The sequence below is a fragment of the Ciconia boyciana genome, chromosome 2, assembly GCF_034638445.1.
Source record: "Ciconia boyciana chromosome 2, ASM3463844v1, whole genome shotgun sequence".
Taxonomy (NCBI): domain Eukaryota; kingdom Metazoa; phylum Chordata; class Aves; order Ciconiiformes; family Ciconiidae; genus Ciconia; species Ciconia boyciana.
Genome location: NC_132935.1, coordinates 91,798,508 through 91,820,738, shown reverse-complemented (window position 1 = coordinate 91,820,738; position 22,231 = coordinate 91,798,508). Strand labels below are relative to the sequence as shown.

At 46.0% G+C, this 22,231-nt stretch overlaps 1 protein-coding gene across 1 annotated transcript in view; it reads right to left on the bottom strand.

Moving 5' to 3' along the window:
• Positions 1-1,923: 1,923 nt before the first annotated feature.
• Positions 1,924-22,231, bottom strand: part of TNFRSF11A (TNF receptor superfamily member 11a) — a 29,212-nt gene continuing 8,904 nt past the window's right edge. The window contains exons 2-10 of the mRNA XM_072853155.1: positions 17,724-17,805; positions 17,141-17,266; positions 16,445-16,588; positions 15,219-15,312; positions 14,756-14,850; positions 13,770-13,877; positions 11,799-11,851; positions 9,315-10,158; positions 1,924-5,075 (exon numbers count right to left, since the gene is read on the bottom strand). Of these exons, the coding sequence (XP_072709256.1) occupies positions 4,696-5,075; positions 9,315-10,158; positions 11,799-11,851; positions 13,770-13,877; positions 14,756-14,850; positions 15,219-15,312; positions 16,445-16,588; positions 17,141-17,266; positions 17,724-17,805 (1,926 nt within the window). The 3' untranslated portion in view covers positions 1,924-4,695. The remainder of the gene's footprint in view (positions 5,076-9,314; positions 10,159-11,798; positions 11,852-13,769; positions 13,878-14,755; positions 14,851-15,218; positions 15,313-16,444; positions 16,589-17,140; positions 17,267-17,723; positions 17,806-22,231) is intronic.

The window sequence follows — 22,231 nt, the reverse complement described above, 5'->3', positions numbered from 1 at the left end:
GAAATAAGAAGGTATAGAAAAACCCTACAAGAACAGGAAAAAAGGAAGAAGAGAGAATTCCTCTTGCACCATCTCCTCAGGTAAGGATACAATGTGCGATCAGCAACACCAGTTCCTCCTCTGGATTTGGGGGGAGGAATGCTGCTTTTTGATTTGCCCCTTACAACATCTTGCTAACACAGACTCAGCAAGTATATGTAAAGTAGTACCTTTTACCATGGAATCGGGTTAAATAAACTGGGATGTTAAGGAGCTGTTTGTATGTATTTTGTTTTCTGCTTTAACCTTCCCACTCAACAAGGTGATTGATACCGCAGCACAGAGTAAACTCGTATGGCAGAGCTCTGGGAAAAATCATTTATTGTATAGCAACAATTCACTCTTCATTCTGGAAATTAGGACAGCACCAGGCAAGAGGAAGAGAGGAGGAACACATTTCATGACAATCTTTTGGTCTGAAATGGGACTTGTTCCCATCAGCACCTGAGATCGTACACCCCTTGCTTCAGCAGTGACTGCGACTGCCACAAGATTACCGGTTTGATTTTTCCAGAGATACCACTGCAGCTCAGCCAAGGTGAACGTGAATCGTTGGCATTTAGCATCCTGGGGAGCAGGGGGTGGGAATCCTCATAGGCCAAATACTGCCAGGCAGAGCTCTGCGGGAGTGCTGCAAAGCGGCGCCCTGGGCAGGCTGTGGGGAGGTTGCCCTAGCATGTGCCTTTTGGGTCAAAAGTATCCCTGATGGACTGGAAAGGGCAACAGCCATTTGGAAGGAGGTTTGGAAAACTAGCTTATATGGTTTGGAGTGGTTCAGCATTCCTTGCAAGAAACCTCAGACAGCTTGGTCAAATACCCTTCAATTTTCCAGTGACTATTATTGTCTATTAATAATATATACTAGATACTCCAAAAAATAACTTTTCCACACGAAGAATTTGCAGCCATTTTACCATGTCCAGTATCATGTGCTGCCAGAACTGAATTCTTCAGTCATTGTAGATGGCTTTTAAGAGTGGTGGTGAGGGGGCTCCACTGGCTAATTTGAATGGAAGTATCTGATAAAACTATAGCTCTATTAAATACCTGATTAGCACAAAGACATCCTTCAGCACATTCTGTTTTATAATAGACACAGGGGTGTAGTTGCTCAGATACCATCAATATGATAAAAGGAAGGGAACCTGAAAGGACAAGTAGAAATTACAACATTTTAGTGCTGCTGCTCCCAGGTATGCTGTAAGCTTTGCAGAGCGATTTCCAATCTCTGTGTGAACATGTACCAAAGTACACAGATTAACAGCAGTTATTGTCTATATTGATCTTTAATACCATATTGTTTTAGTACCTTGTTTGGTTTAATACCATATTTTTTTAATTTTTTTAATACTGGGGATAAGAAGTGCCCTCGAGCAAAAGACTGCTCCTCGTTTTCCCATGGTTATATGCAGAATTACTGCTGCCCTTCCAGGCCTGACGTGGCTGCGTTTCAAGAGCACCTCCTATATTCATTGTGGATAAGGCGTGTTGTGACTCCTCAGACTGAAAGACTTGTAAAAACGCATGCTGTGCAGGAGGAGACTTCAGGAATGAGTTGGAATGAGTGCCCAGTTCTCAGCAGTAAAACATTACCACATCAGATCTACAAGAGCTCCTGTTCAGTTCCACGTGTGTGTGTGGATGCACTTGTGCATTATTGCAGCACATATTGGGGAAGGGAAGCACTTTTTGTTAAAACAATTCTACATACAAAAAATGTTACAAAAGCCTAACCAGGAATGTTTTTATATTCACATTCGATTTTTTTTTGTCAAAATGAGCATGGGCATATAATAATGTATTTGATTCTCTTCATTAATTTGTATAAAATCTTCACTCAAGTAGATCTTTAAGATTTTTATTATCATTAATTATGTGTATTACAATAGCAGCCAGAAGCCTCCAAATTAGTGCCCAATGCATAGGGCCCCATTGTACAAACACATGTTAAAAACCAGTCCCACCTCCAAACTGACGACAAGTGAAATCATGAGGATAAAGAATTCCTTTTGGGGTCCATGTCTAAGCAGCCAGGCAGAGACCCAGGGAACGTGCAGCATGCTGATGAGTGTGATATGGTTTCTTCACTTTTGGGTAGACTCTGGAGGAAGAAAAAGAATCGGATCTGTTGGCGCATCGCATTTCCCATAAGGAAGCGGCCACAGTGCTGAGATCATTATGACCCATTTCTTCAGGCTTGCTGATGATCCTAGTTTCAATCCTTGCTCAGTAGGATCCTGTGATTCAGCGAGTGAAAAACGTGTCCTCACTGAGGACACGTAGTAAACTTCCCATTGTCTTCTCTGAAATCAGAATTATAAGCCTGCTCTCTGGTGGCAGATACAAACCATGGGAAGAAAGAAACTGCAGAGGGAGAAGGAGGAGGAGAAAGACCTGCAGACAGGTAGTGTACCCAAAGCCGAACACAAGAATTCAGTCCCTCCTGCCCTGTAAGTGGGGCTAGTTGAATGCTTTCCAGGAAAATATGACTCAAAAAGTGAAGATGAAGTGGGAAAATATCTGCACCACCTTGCATGAACGTGATGGTGGCTCTGTTTCCTTGTCCCTATTGCACCAATGCCTAGGGGATACAGAATTAGGCCAGAAGAGGCTAGAAAGAGGTTCTAGCAGGAAAGACAAAAGAATACCACAGAATACCTCAGTTACACTCCTTCAAAGAAGCAGAGGTAGCTTGGGCCATACACTGAATGGGACAACCTACCTGCCTGTCTGAGTCTGGGCTAGGATGGTCTAGTTTTCCGAAGGCCATGCAGAGGTGAAAGGGAGACTGGTTGTTCATGCGCCATTTTTGCCAGCCACCCAAGAGAGAGTCTTGCATGCCTGTGCTGAACTTTATATGCCAGATATATAAATAATGCAGAATTGTTCTCCTGAGAGGTGAAGGTGGCTAAGCCCATCCTTTTGTTTTATGGATGAGAAGCTCATCATGACACAGTGGTCACTTTGTCAGCTTTATAGGTGCTTTTCACCCGCAGAGCAGTACTATTGCAAACAGAGCAGCTACACAGTGAACCCCTCAGCTTTAAAAACCTCCCTGGAGAGGAGCCCTCCTTACCAGAGATCTTTTCCGTCAGGGCAGATGAGATTACACTAGCTAAGAGGTCCCTTTGCTGTCTGACAGGAAACACAGCATGGACCTTCCTGAAGGCTCAGACTGAAGATAGCCTCCTGCAGCGCTCACATGTGCAGGAGAATGTCAGAAAATTACCCCTTGTCAGGAAATCATTAAGAATTTTATCTTTTCCTCTTTGGAGTCCCTTGAGTCTCTGTTCCCTTCACCTCTCTCTCCACAATGGCTGCTGGAGGAGGCTGCAGGATACAGGACCTGAACCAAAGCCAACTGAGTAGCTGAGACTCCCTTCTAACTACAATTACTATTATTCTTTAAATCCAACCCTTTGGTCCCATTGCTTATCAGCTCTCAGTGTGACAGTGGCTACACTCTGATTTCAGCTCAGACAGGCCGAGCTCTGGAAATAGCTTCATGCTACCTAAGTAAAGCTCTGCTTGCTAATGAAAATATCAGAGGGAATGATGAAATTGTTTGGGCAGATGAAGGAACATGTGTTTGACCCTGACCAAATTCTCCATCTTTGGGTAATCACTCCCTCTCCTGTCACTCAGGAAATGTCCACAGCTGGTTAGTGTAGACCCTTCCTCCACCTGCTAGCAGCTCAGTGTTTTAAACTTCAGTGATGTTATTCATGCAGCAGCGTGCTGGGCACGCGTCACATCTTCAGGGGTTTGAGTCCCTCTGGCGAGGTGCAATAAGGCAGAGGTGAATCAGGGTCCGAAACTACAAACACTCTTTGCTCAGGATTAATCTGATATGCTTGTAAGGCATATCAGCTCTTTTTGCCTGTTGTCATGCACTTGGGACAGCATTACACCTATTCATACCCACAAGTTAATAAGTGACAGACCAGGGTCTTGGCTCTGGCACTGGTTTCAGACTGGAGCATCTGCTGCCTTGGGGAAAGATGGGAAGGGCTGATGCCGCCTGCCCGATCCCCATGGGCAGGCGAAGGTCAGCAGCAGCACTAGGCTCAACGGCCGCCATGGCCACCACTTCCTTCCACCACCAGAGGCACCGAGGAGGCCCAAGAACCCAGCAAAATGCGTGCAGCTTAGTTGGAAAAAGAAAACCCCGAGGCAGAGCTCAGGGGCCCCTTTCAGTGTAGTCCTCCGCCATGTTGTCCCCTCTCCAGAAGCACCCCCTGCACCCAGCCAGCAACGCTACTCTCCTCCTCACAAAGTCCCCGGCCCAAAGGATCTCCTCAACTCTCCTTTGCCGCTTGCGGAGGAGAGGTGCCAGGGAGTGGGGGACAGGCGGGGAGCCCGCCGCCCCGCAAGGGAGAGGAGAGCGCCCTGCTGCTTCTTCTGCAACAGGGGCAGCATGCCCGGCTTCACGCGTGCACCTGTCCCCACCGGTAACCTCCTCAGCAAGAGCACCATCACCGGCACGTGTGCCACAAGGGTCCTTTCCAGCTGTAAAATTTCCCGGGAGACACCAGGGCGGCAACAGTCTCCGAATCTGTCGCGACACCCGGGATTTCAGCAGCCCCGCGGCAGCCCCGCACCCTCTCGCGGGCTGCCCGTCAGCGCCCCGGCCCGCAGCAAGGACACCGGCTGGCCTCAGTTCAACACTTTCTCTGAGAAGTGTCCCAGCTTCCCCTCCTCCTGCACGGGCTGCGAGGCCTGGCCGCAGCAGGACGGGCCCCGCTCCTGGGCCAGGGGTCCGGTGGTCCGTCGCGGCCCCCCACTCCCCGCCACCAGGCCGGTGCCCTGCAGCTCGGCACACTTCTCCTTGTAGTGCTGGGCGTTGCCGGCAAAAGTCTCGCAGCGGCTGAGGTTTTCCTCCTGCACCGGGCTGCCCACGTTCTCCTCGCTCGGCCCCGAGGCCATTGCCCCCTCCTGGGAGTTTTGGCTAAGGTAGACAACAATGATGTCGCCCTTGAAATTCATTACTTGTCCACTTGAGATAAAGGTGGAGTTACTGTTTCCAGTCACATTTCCTGGGGAAGGAGGGGGGAGAAGAGAGACACACGTGATTAATATTTTCCCCTCACGAGACAGACATTTAGCGCAGCGAACTTAATCCGCTGTGGTGGCTTTACTCTTGTTCCATTATTTTTTCCCCGTGACACGAGGATGCTCTTATAATCAATGCCTTCCACTGGACCTTTTCATTATTTCCATTTTTGCCTCCTCAGGCTGAAGCCTGTCATCCACAGGGAGCCTGTCTGGAAGGCCTGGAAACATTTTCTCTCTCAGCTGTGTTCTGGGAAGCAAGACAGAGCGCGACCATCTCACGGTCCTTGTGCCGTCCGATGCACAAACTGCATCCAAACTGCCTCTGCCCATGGTTTGTGAGGAACTGGTCATTATATCTAATTATTAGATTATTTTATTTTTTTTTACAGTCCCAGGCATCACATTGGGGGTTTTTTCCCCTTTGGTAAACAAACAATCCTACTGTGTGGGCTAGGTAGCAGGCTTATTGAATAAATATTGAAAGACAATGTCAGACAGTGTCACACAGTGTCCAAATGACACGGAGTTTATACCATTATCTCATACTGTCCTGATCCTCCATGTAGGTACGCTCCAGTACTCACCTAGTGCCCTCATGGATTTACCTGGATATACACTGACTCCAGTGAAGATTCCAGTCTATATTATAGCAACCTAACAGAGTTATGGTTTCAGTCAGTCTGCCTGTGGTTAGAGATTTTTCAGTATAAATGAAATCTTTCTGCCATTGAAGGACCAGGTTGCTTACTCAAGTGACAGCAGGACCAGGCTCTCGGAGTTAATAAACTTCCCTCAGAGCACAAAGAAAATAACTGAGAGCAAACTTGCAACAACAAACTAACAAACTTGTTAAAGTTTGAAAATTAAACAAACCAAAGCAACCAAGTAAAAAAAAAAATCTTCCTAGCCTATGAACACTTTTCCTAAGAAATGTTTTTCCTGCTGTGCTTTACTTAATCATTACTTGTGGACTGATCCGACACCTTTTAGACATTTTGTGCCTTTCCTCATCACGTTCCTCAACGCTTGAGATGTTCCCGTTTTCATTGCAGCTAAGCATGGCCCGGCCCAGCCCAGAGAAATGCTGTTTTCCTAGCGGCCACAGGTGATGTTTGCATATCAGCAATGGACACTGGGCTCCAGCTGTGCTGAGTTAGGACCTGTGCCTGCTCATAACCGAGTCTGAGTAGCACTCAAGCATCTCTAATAGCCCCCCTCAAGCAATCCTATTTATTTTAGCTAAACCATTGCATTGCTAGCTCTTTGCTTTCTTTCCAGGTGTTGTTGATTAACATGAGGTGTCAATAAGAGTTTTCTCTGCAGGAGTTTTTTCCCTGCCAGTTGCTTCCCCTGTGTTCAATTTGGTTCGGCTTTTTGCCATCAACACAACTGTTAGGCTTAATGGGAGTACAAAAAAAACCTGTTTGCCTTTATACAGATTGCCTGTCACTCTCAAAAGGCACTGAGGGAAAGTTTACCAGTGCTCAGTACAAGATCAAGAATTTAGAAATATATGTGACGGGGTGGGGGGGGGGGGAGGAAGCAGATTAATACATTTATAATGTTTAGTTGAATGTGGCTAGCAGATCTGAAGACACCATGCTGAAACAAAAGGATATTTGAGGCCCAAAAGCACAGAAAATGAACACAAGAGCTTCCTGGACTGCGCTAAGAGATGTGCTTAGAACCTGGAAAGCAGAAGGGACACCTTCAGAAGATAAGTGAAGGCATAATTCTAATTCTCTGCAATGTTTCAGCCTTTTGATCTCTTCAGACTACCTGATGATATTAATTACAATGACAGATTAATTTTTGTGGTAATTATTCACTAAGAACTGGAACAACACAGGCGATTAATTTTCTCTGAGCCATATAATGGCCTCTAGGTGGTAAGGACTGTTTGTTGCTGCCAAAGTGGGTTGCTTTGCGATCTGGAAGTGAAAGGCTCTGCAAAACCATTTCTAATCATGAGCCACCTAAGTCTTCCTGCACTCATGCTTTATGCTGTAGCCCTACACATGACTTGAGGTGGTCATGAACCAACGCTTCATGTTCTGACTACCTCCAGGCTTGGGGGGTTTGAGAGAGTGCTTGAAGGCTTGCCTCCATCTCTGGTGGTGATCCCTCTAAGTGGCACCCGTCCAGAGGTTTACTTTGGTCCTCTAGGGTTGTTTCACAGGAGAGACAGATGTTGCAATTTCTGTTGTCATTCTGAGTGTTGGGGAACTAAAACCAAAACTTAATGGAATTACCCATGGCCTTTTTCTTCGCATTCTTCATCCACCCTCTTTTGTACCATTCTGTCTTAGCATGACTGTGTGCAAAGCCTGGTGGCTTCAGTTGCTTTGAGAAGCTTTACAGAAAGTTATTTTGTGTGCACATTTATTCCATCTGGGTGTTTCACAAGGCCCTGCAGAATGACCGATGCCGTTGCAGCTCCATGTGCAGCCCCAGCATGGCTGGGGTGCTTCAGTGTGGAAGCTATGGCTAAACCCTGTCTCACTTCTCATGCAACCAGGTGTCACCAGCGGGGCATGGCCATTCTGCGGACAGAAAAAAAACCTCTGCCAGCAAGCCACGTTACCTACAGATTAACTAACCCGCACTCTCATACTGCCCACAGCTCAGTCAGTACCTGCTGGCAGTCCTGCCTAAAAAATGGCAAATTCGGAACGCTGTATCTGTGCTCAGGTCTCACCAGATGGCACTAGAGCATGTACATACCCAAAGGCACAGACACAATTAAAATCCCATATAAAGAATTGTGCTGCAGATCTAAGATGGCACTTTCTAGATCATCGCTTAAATCCAAGCTCTCCTGTTTGCCCTATTGTTCCTTAATATTTTCTCTTCCTCTTCATGTCAGATTTAGAAAGAAAAAGCAGTACTTCTGCAGTGCAAAATATGACTTGACTTTCAGTTGTACCTCAGAGTCACCTTCCAACAACAACAACAAAAGATAATCTGTGTTCTCTTTACTACTACTGAATTTTGTACAGACCAGGCAGTGAAACTGTGTCAGGATTTCAGGAAACCAAAGCAGCAGCAGGAGTATCTGCTTTTAGAAAGACGAATGCTACACACTTTCAGATTCCCACATGGCATGCATGTTGAGAGGGGAAGGGCCTTCGAAAGTGTTGCTTTTGGGCTTTGGCAGACTGACAAGAATGTCTCCGTAAGAAACTTTAAGGCACGACGTGGTTTTAAAGAAGGGCAACTGCTTACGACTGCTGTGTGTATTACAGTAATACTTAGCTGTCCCAGTCAAAACTAAGGTCTCATTATGCTTGGCGGTGCATCGACATAAATAAAAATAGAGCATCTGACTTAAAGAGATTATAATCTAAAATGACTAATAACACATGACAGGCAGATTGCAGACTTTTATACTGAAAAAAAAGTCTGAGGGAGGAAGGTTTCATCCAGAAAAGACATGTCATAACTTCCCTTCTGTTAGTTTTGCTTCAGCGATTTTTTCCCTGCTTTCATTTGACAATTTTGATACATTTACTCAATTAGTAAATTGGTAGTCAATTAGTAACTTGGCGACAGTGTTTCAGAGGTGTTTAGGGGACAGAGCGCTTGTGTATGGAGAAACAATGTCTGTATGAAATTATTTTTAGGTGAATGCTTATATCCTAGCAAATGAAAACAAAGAGAAAGAGCTAAAAGCAGAAAATTGAACATAATATCTTAGACCCAGCCGTGGCCACCAGGTTACAGCTCCAGCTGGAGTTTCACTGACCGCCATATAAATGTAACTGGACTTAAACCTAATGGCAAAAATGTGCATGGAGACTGTTGACTGGAAAATCGTCTGTCTGAGCGTTATGCATCCTTTCTTGACTCAGCCTCTAGGCCCCTGTACTCTCTTCCTTCTAAGTTTTCTCCAATACACACACCTGCTATCCCCAAAATACTTCAGTAACAGAACTGCCTGGCCTTTGCAGTGACAGCCAGAAGATGGGTTCTGCATTGCTGGTTAGATCAGGGCAGGACAACGGTCCCTCACCGCGCTCATCCTATTTGCAGAATTCACTACAAACCAGATGGCCTTGTTATTTCATTTTTGTCTTTCAGATTAGCTTCAGGGCAATTAAGTGAAAGGGCATCATTTTATTCTTCTCTCCTTCTCCTAAATCAGACCCTCTGAATAATACTGAGCTAGCACAGAGAGTAATCCTATACGACTGTGTACCAGTCAAGCCTAATGGGCTTACCAGATGCTGGAGGGAGGTCTGAAGTGCTGCTGTTTGTCCCTGAAGTGCTTCTGTTTGTGTTCTGGTACTTCATGTTGGTACTATACGAAGATGCATCTTCCATACCATGATCACTTGCTAGAGTGCTCTGACCAGCAGAGAGAATATTCAAGCCACAGGTGCACTGTGCACAGGATCCAGTTTTTGGGGAGGTGGAGGCACTGTCAGCCACAGCACAACAGGGTTTGCTCCACTTTCTGGGAGATTCCCTGTACGAAACGCCACACCTCACACACACCTTCTCTGAGTCATAGTTTGTTGCAAAACGATCTGTGTCTTTATTGCCTGTTTCCTTCAGGCAACTGTGGGCACGTTGGCAAGCTTTCTGAAGAAGTTTGTCCGTGACAGCATGTGCCCCATCTGTGTCGGAGGAAGGGTGAGAGCCTTGAGAGACTGATACGTCCTCTGTGCTCCCAATCCCTGAAAAGTACTGATTTAAGCTGTCGTTCTCCCCTGCCTCCATTGGTTCTGAAAATGACGACACGGTTTTACTGGCAGTCCGACTCAGTAAAGATAAATAATCAGTGGTATTGAGATCCTTATCCATGTATTCATTTTCCGTGGGAACTGGTGGGAAATGGTCATCATCAGTCTCAGTTACCACAGAAAACTCTTGGAGGCTCCCTCCCGCCTTGCACGGTGCTGTGCCGGGGCTCCCGGTCCTGCAAGGAGCGTGACCGCTGGTGCAGCATGAGTTTCCAGGGGCAGGAGAGCCATCAGGGCCCAGCAGACACACACCTTCAGAGGCCTGGGGAACAGCAGCATTTGTGGTGTTCATGGTAACAAATGCATCCCTTGGGGGCTCCTGAAAGAAACCCAAAAGAAAAACGTGTTCGATACATAGATCAGGAGAAGGTGATTTTCTAGACAAAGAAAGAACAGGCAGATCTCAGTTATTCCTCAGTGTGGAGCTGCTAAGGTTGAGCAGCGCCACTATATTTGAGTGCTGAAGCGTAATTCTGTTTTGCTTTGAAACTGTGATGCTGGGCTCAGTGGGTGTTCAGAAAAAAATCTGGTGGCCTGGGGGGCAATAACATTTAATTTTGGGAGAGGACTATTCCTAGTTCTTAAGAAGGCAGTTGAGAGTTAATAAACCTAGAAGAGTTGCTGAATTCTGCTGTTCCTTATGGACCATCAATAAGACCTACCTAACTGCATATAGGGTTTGGAAACCCACAAATCATCTATGTGTCTGAAGGGCTGTGAAGGCCTTACTGGGAGCAGAATCTTTATTATCAGTAATGATTAAAGAAAGAAACTGGGTTGATTCAGAGGGCCCAAGACAGGCTAGGAAAAAAGAAGTCACACAGGCAAGGTTGCTTTAACCTGAAAATGTTAGGACAACAGATGCTAAGGCCCATGATATCACATTGCCAGTCCTTGTCAAAGTAAAGCTATATTTTTGGTTGCAGCTCCACAAAAGGGTTGGGAAATACTTCAAGGGTTCCCTTCAGTTTATGCAAGTGGTGCTGTAATGATGGGTATTTGGGAACTGCTACCTTTCATTTCTACCGTCTGTTCAGATCTTCCAGGATGGAGGAGAGAGTGTAAATGCTCCCAGCCACTAATTGCTGTTGATTCACTCCTCTGTCCTGGAGGATCCGAGCAGCTGCCAATGCAGGAGCTTGCATGAACGCTTACAAGACAAAAGAGGAACTGCCCGCTCAAAAAGGTGGGTTTGGTTTTTTGTTGCAATGGAATTTGAGTGTTTCAATAGCTAAGCTAGACAATGCTCCTAGGCAGGGCGGTGGGGAGAGCGTGCACCTGGGCCACCTCAGTCCATGTCCATGGCATGAAGCAGGCAGTGCACATGAACTTGAACCTGTGCCCCCATCTAAGTGTTTCAAGCATGCAATCTGGGGCTGTTCCGGAGCAAAACCTCTTGTCAGGCCTTACTTTTTTCACAGCCGAATGGACAAGAGGGATTTCTGCGAGCAGTAGGAGTAAGGGGTCTCACCACCAGTTTCTTCATCTGATGGCTCTGTGCTTAATGCCTTGCACGTCTGGCATTCTTGGCATTGCCCCAAATCCAGGTTTCTCCCCTGTGAGGACTCTGGTATGTAAAAAGGGGCAAACTCCACTAAACTGTTCCTGCTCTTAAGATTTAGAAAGGCTCTCTCCTAGGCAGTCTCAGGTGTTCAGCAACCGGTGGGCTCATGTTTAACTTTCTCCTCATAAATATTTAATCATCACAGAGACTTTTACCACTGTTAAAACTGGCCAAAACCAGAGAGCAGGTTCAGAAGCTATTTGAGAACGGTGATTTCATACGCCTCACATTTACAGAAAACCAGACTGAAAAAGCCAAAGCTGCAAGCATTTTTTAAGGAAGTCAAAACTTGCTTTCTAGCCAACATTAACGTGGAGTCTGCTTCAGGAGGGGTGTCAGGAACGCCACAAGGAAAACATAAATCAGAGAGAAGATGTTAGTGTCTTTGACTTTACCTTTGTTCCTTTTATTTGGCTGCACACTTCATTAGCCCAATTCTGTAGATCTGCTGTAGGGAAAACAAAAAGAGTAGCTGTAACATATAGCAGGCACTGAAGTTAACCACAGACCTAAACACCCACAGACATTCACAATCCGCAATATCATATTAAATGAAAACCAGCAAGACTGTTTTTACTGACTGTTCAAGTGTCCCAGCGTCGGTCTAGCTGAGGATTCACTGTAACTGGAACAGGGATATATTTCTGTGGAACAAATGTTTCCAAGCTCCTAAAATAGACCACGGTTAAACTGTGTGCCACATCAAATGGGGTTTCTTTCCTGGTCATATGTCACACCAAGCTATGACTGGCCCGATCCCGACCCGCTTGCAGCCGTACGGTCTATTTCAAGAGAAGTCACATGGATGGCCCAAAGACCATTCTCAGACAGCACTGAGGAGCCTGGAGAGAAGAGGGTAAGCCACTGAAGCCATGGGATGGCAGGCTCAAATACAGCATATTCCACTTCATCCGGGTGTACTTAATGGGGAAATTCACTTAATCAGAGTATCTCCCAAGGAAAAGCTTTAAGTCCAACAATGCTTTACGGTAAAGTATGCCGCTTAATAGAGTTAGCAATTCTTGTTTTCTGTTTATACTTCTGGGAGATTTTGTAGGGCTCTGGTCTCATGTACATTTGAAGCTTGTGCTGGTTTTGTATGTCTGAAGATAGATCAGCTATGTAGCCACTGCCAGTTCCCAGGAATGACTCTGTTCCTGTGATGTTAAGCCTGCACATTTACCATCAGTCCCCAAGCAGGCAGAGCTTCTTCCTGAGCCTGGAAGTCTCAGGGGCTCCGGTTAGCAGGACTTACCACGCAAAGGCAATGAAGGACTGTCACTGCAGAGCAGCACGGCAATAGAAATGTCAAATAAAGAGCATTCCCTGCTAACCTGCTTTGCATTGTAAGTATTTGGTTTGCACGGAGAGTCACCATTTCCTCCAGCCCATCCCAGGAATTCCAGATTTAGCACAACCCGTGTTTAGTGTGGCAGAGGCAGCCTATTTCTAAAACACAGGCTGAAATACACTTTACAAGAGAGGGTTGCTGTCTTCCCTTCCACTGCTCCCAAAGCATTTCATAAATTGCTAGGGCTTGGGAAAGGAGATGATGGAAAAACTACACTAGGAAAAGCTTTCCATATGTAGGGGGAGAAAATAAAAAATGAACAGAAAAATATGGGTATGTCCTAACTCCTAACTAAGGACATCCAGGGCTTAACACAGAGCTGAGTAACTGTTGAAGGTATTTCCATTGTATTCATAGTATGTTCAGTGCCCCACTGTTGTCCAGTATGCCTTTGCTAGAATTTTTCCATTTTTCTACTTTTACTGTTTATTCTATTTCCTTCTAGTATTTCTTCCATACCTCATCAGAGCTTCAGCCATCAGCCAAAAACATTGCTTCCCTCATGTTTTCGAATACGCATCAGGCCTTTGTCTTGAAATCCATATTTTCACCTGTCCAGAGGCAGGTTCCAGGGGAAGAGGGAAAGTGGGGGGGAAGGAGACAGGAGGTGGTAAAAGCCCCGTAAGTCTTTCCCTGCTTCCCCTCAGCCAAGGGGTCTGCTGTGCCACGTGGTGCAGAGCAGCCGTGCTGCTATAAAAGCCGCCAGCACCAGCCCTCTTTCACCCACACAGCGGTTGCATCCGCCCTGAGGGCCGTCACCCCACCGTCAGCGCTGCAGGAGGATACCAAGCGATATGCATTATGCACAAGTGTAATATGCTCCTTGCCCAGAGGCAAGGAATTTGAAGCCTAGCTTTGCACTAGTTAAAGCATATCCATATGGACAGATATAGGGATAGCACAGAACTTCCAAAATAACTCCTGAGCTTCTTAACCTGGTGGTTACCCATGAAACCAGAGTGCACAGAGAGCCATGCAGTTGTCACATTCACAAATATCATTAGCTATTACGTACCTGTCAGCTTTTTTCCCTTATTCTTGTAGTATACGATGAAGATGACAATGCCAATTAGTGCCACAAAAAACAAGATGACAATCAACACGTATAAGATCCTGTTTGTTCCTGCAGGATGTAAAAAAGATAGTGCCATCAACGTGCAGCTGGTACTCAGCAGTATGGCAATCTTTGCTCATTTTACCTGGTTTTCCGCAGGAAAGGCTGTTTTTGTTTCCCTTCCTATTTCATTTTCAGTTTCTATAATAAGGACAACAGCTCTAGCACTCATACAGTTCTGTGACAAGCAGCCTTACTGAAGGTATCCGGTACCGAGCCATCTCTGTAAAAAACAGAGTCTTGGTGTCTCAGAGAGGTGTGATCCAGTCATGCTCCTCAAAGTCCCCTTGCAAGGTGCCAGAAGACCATGGGCTGTGCTTGCTCTCCCTCAGGGGAGGGGGGACATACCTCTCATGGAGGCTATAGACTTCAGCTGGCAAAATTTGTCCTTCATCTCAGGTTATGAAGGATCACTGCATGCCAGGCAAGCAGCCTCCCTGGTACCATATCCACATTGGAGAGGGAAATGGGCAGTGGGCAAGAAGGGAGAGCTACGTTCAGCTGAGACTGTATCCACTGCTATAAAAGAAGCATGGAGAGAAGCTGCTAGCCTTGATACAGATAATGTGTGTATGGAAATCAGCAGGCTGAAAAAATGAAAGCTGTAAATGTGATGGAGGTCATGGGTATAACAGCAACACTGCTTGCCGTGCAGTTTCAATGGGAGGTGTAAAGCTCTGCTTAGTAGTGGACATGGGCCCTAGAGCTGCCAGGCTTAAAGTAATCTTTAAAGGCGGGATTTTCCGAGAGCACTGTCTTGGTCTACAGCTGCTCCCCCTGCAGTCACCCACAATGGGAATGGGGTTAAGCCAGCCCCAAACCCTAGTAAACACATTCCTCCTCCTCCCTCGTACTTTCTAACAGGTAATCTGTATGAGGACACATACCGTCTTCCGATGGCTCAGGCATCTTCCGTTCTGCGCAAACGGCATCTGACTTGTCAGTCCCAGACACTATTTCTGCCATTCCTAGAGCTGTACAGCTGAAAAAGAAAGACAAAGAGGCTAGGTTCTCACAGAAGGAGGTTGTCGTGGCTCCTACACTTATGCAAAGTAGTACTTTCTGCTGTAACGTACATTTATCCTGCATTTCTCCACCCTTAAGAACCTCAGATACCTTCTTTATTTTCAGCTATGTTAGCTCACCAGTTCTGTTGTTACTGCTCTCTCTTGCTCCCCCCCCAGGAGAATTGAAGCTCCAGCGTGAGGACGCCTTTATTGCTGCACAGCCAACAGAGATGCTCTGTGCGCTCCGCAGACAGCCTGAAACACCCCACTGAAAAATGCTTTTGCCCAAGCTTCTCCCTGCCTTGTGGCTAACGTAGTCCTTTTGCAAGATACAGGGACTTACTTGGTCCAGGATTTACACTCATCGGTGGATGAAGCGACCTTTGAGAAGTAGCCTCTGGGACATGGTGTACACATTGTGTCCTTGTCTTGTTGCACTGTGTGTAGTAAAGGAGGAAAAACTTCATAGCTGAGTTTCTGTGAGTTCCTTTCAGGTAAGAGGAAGGTGACTATGCTCCCCATACTCCCAACTCCACTCCCTCTCCCGCCCTCCCCCTCGAAAGCTTCCCTGAAGAGAGAAGGATGTTAGATTACATTAGAGCAACAATGACAGTCACATGTAAGCAGAAAAAGTATGCTAGTCTCACCTGAGCACTTATCTACATGATCAAAATGAGAAATTACCAGGAGCCATTTGCAGTTATTGTAAAATAACATGCAGCTATTATATCCTTCCCCTTCCATTAACTTCCTCGTGTTGATGCTATGCCACAGACAGCAACGCTAACTGGTATTGTCACTTCTGTGAAGCCACAGGGAACAAAGTGCTGCATCAGGATTTGCTAGACTGGAGAAAACACAGCACCACTGTGCTCCAGGCCCATGCAGCATTTCATCCTCCAGTACTCTATAAGGTGCTGCTTTTTGGGGTTCCTTGTGCTTGGCACAGCTGTTTCCAGTGTTCATTACAACTCTGAACTTGGATCGTCACTATTTTCCACCCACAAAACACCTGCATTTTCTTTTTGATCAGACTTAGGACTAAATTAAATGTCTGTAATAAATCTTTGCATTACAAATCATCTAAAACAAAGAATACTTGCACTACCTGAAAGGCGTTAAACACTTTTGACTTGCTTATAACATTATAAAATAGCAAAGCAAAGTCATTGGACAAAAACTGATTTCAAATCCAACCTCAGCAACAATCCCCAATGGACCACTTCTCTGAATACTGGAGCAATGCATGTACTAGTGACGCACAGACACCTCAGCAAACGTTAGAAATGCACTGAACACCTTGCGACTATTGCCATATCCATGTGCTATCTTGCAAAAGTCACTTGATCCAAGATACTATTTACACTACAGAGGCAGAAGCCTTCAAAATGCAAATAGTCCAGGAGGGTTATATGCAGTAGTAATGATAACTCAGATATGCATCTTCTGTCGACAATCATCTGCGAGTCTAAAGTATCCTCTTTAACGCCAAAACCCACACGATGCTGGCCTCATCCTGTAGGCCTGAGCTGGGCATTTCACTTCGTATGTCCGCTTTCTGCATCTTACCAGGATGCTCGACTCCAAATCCTGGAGCACATATGGTATTTCGCTGACAGCAGTCGCAGTCTTCATTCCAGTGGTAGCCCATTGTACAAGCACACTGCCGCTGAAACGTGCTGTTCCCTGGGTTCACTTCTCTCAGAGCTTTCCCTAAAAGAGAAAACAGATGGACATAAAAATCTCTCTGATAATAAGCCTCAAGATTATGAACCTCCTGTTCTACCTATTTGCTTTGCTTGAATGCCAGATGCAAAACCATTCATGTTAGAGGAAATGTTATCTTTCAAGAAGTATGGGAGACCCTTGATCAGCATGGGGCTGCTCACTGATTGCACTCCTGAGCAATACTTTTCCTTGTAGCTGCTGTAGAAAATAAAGAGAGCTTTTGCAAGGGTGAAACAAACATGTTAGGGGAAGTGAATGCACAGTATGCTGGGCAAAAGGACAACCTTTAAGATCCAACTCACAGGAGTGAATGGCCCCAGTGAAGAGAATAATTATCAGCAGCATGGAGACTATGGTCGCGGTGCTCAGCACAGCACCGAACCTCTGCTGTCTGGGGACCTCCCTTTCTGCCAGGCTCTCCTGCAAGCCCAGCCTCCAGTGCTGGGTACCTGAATAAAGCAACTTCCCTAGATCCACTTTCCCATCTTCATGCTTCACTAATTTGTATTAAAAGGTTCTTCAGTGTGAACAGCTCACCTTGATCACATATTTTATGTAGTAAGCATTTATCTTCTTCATTCCAGACATCCATATATTCGTTTGGGCCACACGGCTGGCACACGCTATCCGAAGTACCAGTGCATCTAGCAGACATATACTTTCCTGTGAATGAGAGAAGGACAAGTAGGTCATTTACAAATTGCACACCAGCTAAGGAGCTTAGGAGAAATAACAGCTTGGGCTGACACTGCTGTGGACAATAATTTCTTCCTGACAGCTGTTCAGTTCCTCAGTCTGGCCCCCGTTTAGTGTGGCACTGAAACACCCGTGAAGCTTATGGCCCGGGAGCAGCCCTATCTACGTGCACAAGAATCAAGCTGCTTTCTAACTCCCGCAGTGGTTAAGTGCTGTCCCAACAAAATAGCTGCTACGGCTTTTGCTGAGGTCAGCAGGACCACTCCAGCACTAGACGGCACTCGTAAGCCTGAAATCATGCACCTGCGAGGCTATGTGCCAATAGATTAGCACAGTCACAAGAGCAAGCTGCCTTACTGACCCACAGAGCTGTTTCTAAGGAGCTTTTCAGTTATGAAGCCGGTACAGCCCAGTGCTCACATACCTGGCTCACACTTTGTGCAGCACCGTCCAGAGTATTCATAGTGTTGTTCGCTTTCACACGGCGGAGTGATTTGTAGTGACAACTAGAGCAGAGAAGGAGGGAGAGGACATGAGAACCAATATACCTGGAGAGCTTCAGACCTACATAGTCACAGTGCTGGCAGAGAGGAGGAAAACTTTTCTTCTGTATAGCATTTTGGATAGCTAAGCAGTAAAAATTACCCAACATTTATGACTTCAAAGGCACTTTGTAGACGTGCTAAGAATATGTACTTGATGCTGTACACACAGGGACTTGCAATACAGCCAGGTGGCAAATAACTAACACAATCTTGGAATTTGTCGTGAACTTTTGGCCTGCTATATAACCTTTTCTTACAGTACGCTATTATTTGAAATCTATGACTTGAAAACAATTGTAAAGAAAAAAATTGGCATAAAGATACTTCTGTAGCCTTTTCCACAGATAAGACCTCAGACCAAGACTGGGTAACTGACAGTTTTAATGTATAGCATTAAGCAAACAAGTAAGGTGAACGATTTATACTCCTGAAAAAGAAGTTCCCAGCTTCCCACTGGGATACACAATACTCCTGGCTAGCTCCCCAAAATACAGGACTTTAATTTTGCAGCTTTTTATGGCTCCCACTGTGTCCTGCAGAGGTGGTCGCATGGAACTGAGGCAGCCATGCAGAGAAGTGATACAATTAAGCCAATAGCTTTTTGCTTCTCAAAAAAACCAGAACAAACCAAACACACCCCCCCCCCCCATACCACCTGAAACTGTTATACCTGCAAAGCAGGTAGCAGTGTGGCCTCTAGCTCTTATGGGCCTCCGCATCCCCCTCCCCTGCTCTCAGCTGCCTGTACACACAGTGGTCCCACCCGCAGCCCAGCACACACGGGTCCCTCGACCGGTCTTTGGGGCATGGCTTGTGCTGGGGATCCTGGCCAGCCAACCACCATGCCCAGCCCCTTGCTGACCCTGCTGTGGCTGCCCAGGAGTCTCCCAGCAGCGGTCCTCCAGGCAAACTCAACACTTTACAACCAGTTGTTGATCTTGCAATAGAGAAGATGATTCAAAATCTGGCCATAGCAAGGAATCCTTCATTATTGGATATAGTTGTTAAAAATCTCATTTACTTGGAGAAAGCTGCAATAAAGCTTCTGCTGCTGGTTAAGGGGAGCTTTTGTTATCTAATAGCATAATATGACAGCCCTGTGCCTACTGATACTGGTTTTCATTCCTGTACTTAACATTCTCCCTTGTTTCCTCCAAGCCTTCTCCTCCTTCATCCTTTTCTAGTTTCAGCAATAGCAATCTCTTTAAATGGAAAATATTTTTCCCTAAGCACCTTGTCCTCTTCTAATGCTGGGAAGGGACTTGTAACTTAAAGACAACCAAAAATGTTGAAATTTTTCTTTAAAACACCAACTTTTGGCTTGGACTTTGAGCCACGGGTTGATGCATAACTTGTGTTTTCCAAAACTGCACTAGCTGTGTCTGGAACAGAATAAGTACCTCAAATCAGGTACTTCTTGCAAGTTATAAACACCCTATAGCCATTTTTTTAATCATGGCAGCAATCCCCGGTCAAATTAAGAGTCCAGTCTCGCAAGAAATCTTCTGTTGTCTCATTGTTTCCTTGTCTTTTTCTTTGCATTCATTAGAAGTACCTTTCTCATGATTAGATTATACGTTTTTTGGACCAAAGACTGTGTTTTTCCTTTGCGCAGCACCTCCCAGGAGGGGCACAGGATAACAATCAGTGCTGGCAAGGCGAGAGGCAATCTAGGAAAAGGAAAGCCGGGCCAGCCTGGCAGCTGAACAGTGACACCGCTCAGTGTCCCAGGGGCAACGCTGAAAACGCTCCTGTAATCGAAGGCACTCATTTTCTGTACTGCACTTCAGGCGGCGTCTGCTAAAACACTAAGCTGGCCAGCACGGGGGTGAGGCAACGTTGCAGGACTGAGCAGCAGAGAGAAGGTCTTGAGCAACTGATTCCCTATTCCCAGGCATCCGAAAAGGCAACAAAAGCGATGAGACCAACGACAGGTCCAGTCACTCGCTTTTTGAAACAGAATGTCCTCTTCTTCCTCGTTTGCCCCAGTTTGATAGTTCCGCTTTAGAAGAAAAGACTAAAAAATTACTGAAGTGTCAAACAAGGGCAAAGTCATCCTTTTTAAGGAAGGATATGCAAATTGGCAAAAGAGCATTCAGCTAAAGGGTCTGGAATAATTTCTGAGAATCACAACTCAGCCTGAGGAGAAGCAGCAATCCCCTGGCATGGAGGCTAGGGGAGCAGGCTAATTGCTCTGCCACCTTTTGGAAATCGTTTCATACCTCCCTGCTTTACCATATAAAGAGGGCTATTGTTAGGGTGTCCTCACAGCTGCAGCTGCATAAATCTACACTCTGTCAATACGTAGACTCTCCTGCGACCGTGTCCTTCCCCTTTTCACACAAGCCAATGCATTCACAGAGCTGCAATACTCCCTCCTTTGATTTATGCTCAATGACATAAAGACAAGGCTCTCGGTGTCCATGTGCTAACCCCCATGTGAGCCCAGCCCCCTCGCAAAGGCAAGGGATTTTGGCCTGGTATGGACTGGCTGGACCTGCCGAGCATGAAAGCTGGGGGGAGAGAGGACAGGAAGGGAAACAAAAGCAACCTGGGGTTTTCTTAGGGTGGGAGCTGATCCAGTGACTTGGGCCCTTTTGCTAACACAGCCCATTGAAGTCAGATTATCCCTTGTTTAACCCTCTGCCAGGGGACCGTGTGTCTCTCATCGTCAAACTTTACATCGGCTTCCCTTGGGGGCTGAGAAGTACTCGTGCTGCTGGCAGCACAAGGACCTGACGTGTTGCCATCACCAGCGCATTCCCACCACAGTGTCCTTCTGAGACGGGGAAGTGCAATTTGTTTCGCAGATGAGGAACTCTCACCCGGAGGCCGGCTGGCTTTACGGAGGTGACAGGAAACCAGACCAAGTCTCCCAAGTCTCAAGTTCGCCCCGTAACCCCTGGAACATCCTTCCTCTCATCGCGCACTGGCCTGTGGGTCAGAGTGATTTGGATATCGCTGAGCTCTTATCTAGAGAGAGAAGGGGCCTCGATGAATGTGAAGGCATCAACCTCCTCTGAAGTGATTAAATAAGACGAAAACCTTTCCTTTAATGGTCTCGCTGTTGGTGCAGCTGTTCATTAAATGCCACCACCACCTGCAAATGAGTGCTGCAAAGGGCTCTAGGTATCCTTTGTAAATTTAATTTGCCATTTTGCCATTTAATTGGCCATTGTGCTTGTGTATGAAGCACACAAGTTTGCACCGGTTCCTAAAAAACAGTCAGCTTTCCCGCTTGATTAACATTACCTCAGAACAAGTACATCTGACAGGGGAAGAATCCAGGGGAAAAAAAGACAAACCTCCTCTGGGCTTGGTGGATCCAGTTCGGTAAAGCACGCCAACGCCTGCTTACCGTTAAGCACATGAGTAGCACCATTGACTTCTTTGGAAAAACAGGCATGCTCATGTCAAGGTTTGCAGGAGGACTGTGTTTTAGTGTCAAGCTGCAGGCAGCTTTTTCAGCTTCTTTTTTTTTTCCCCCTCCATTTGTTGAAAAGGACGCTAAGCAAGAGTGTGCTTGTAGGGTCGGAGAGCTTCAATGACTCAGAGCTACAAAGCGCCACTGTGTTACTCAGACCTTGAAAAAAACACACACACAGGTGCTTCTGAAGGGGGAACCAGCAGCATTCAGATTCCTATCCTCAGGCTTAAGGAAATATTTATTCTTGGTGCCGTTGAGCAATCGGATGGCAGCAGAAGCTGTGTGTCATGGATGCTAAAATTACTTTCTCGCTCAGATGAACATTCAGACAGACATTTCAGAGAAGATACAGTTGCATGGGCCTCTTTCCTTTAAAAGAAAAAATCTGGAAGAACAAGCTTGGGGGTTTCCACAGTCTTTTTCCCATGTCACTTCTGAACAAGAACCTGAGGCCTCAATGGGGATTGCTCATTAGCGATAATCTTAGTTGTGCAAAAATTGAAACGTAAAGGGACACGTCAAGGGGTAACTACCTTAAGATGACACCTTCTTGCTCAGTGTAGTTGTTTCTGGAGAGTATTCAAGTCATCTGTCATCATTTCACTGAGCAAAGCACATTTTTTTCTGCATTTAGTACTGCACACCCAAAGTACCTATGGGAGAGCCAACTATGGTGTGTCCTGCCTTGCTCACCACTTGTTCTTTATACTTTGGAGCCTGAGTTTATTCAAACCACTTGCTTTTGAGGTCCTTAGCCTTGCCTGCTGTAGAACTATAATTTTTCTGTGGATTTTGGGCTTTATTTGCCTTCGTCAAGAGAACTGAGCTTTGACCAACATTTCCTGACCTGAAGTAGCCCCCTGCAAGCACAGCACCCTGGTATCCAGCTAGCATGGCCTCTGCAGTCATCTGCTGCTTTTTCTCCTTCAAATGTGAGCCACTCCCTCTCCTCTCACAGGT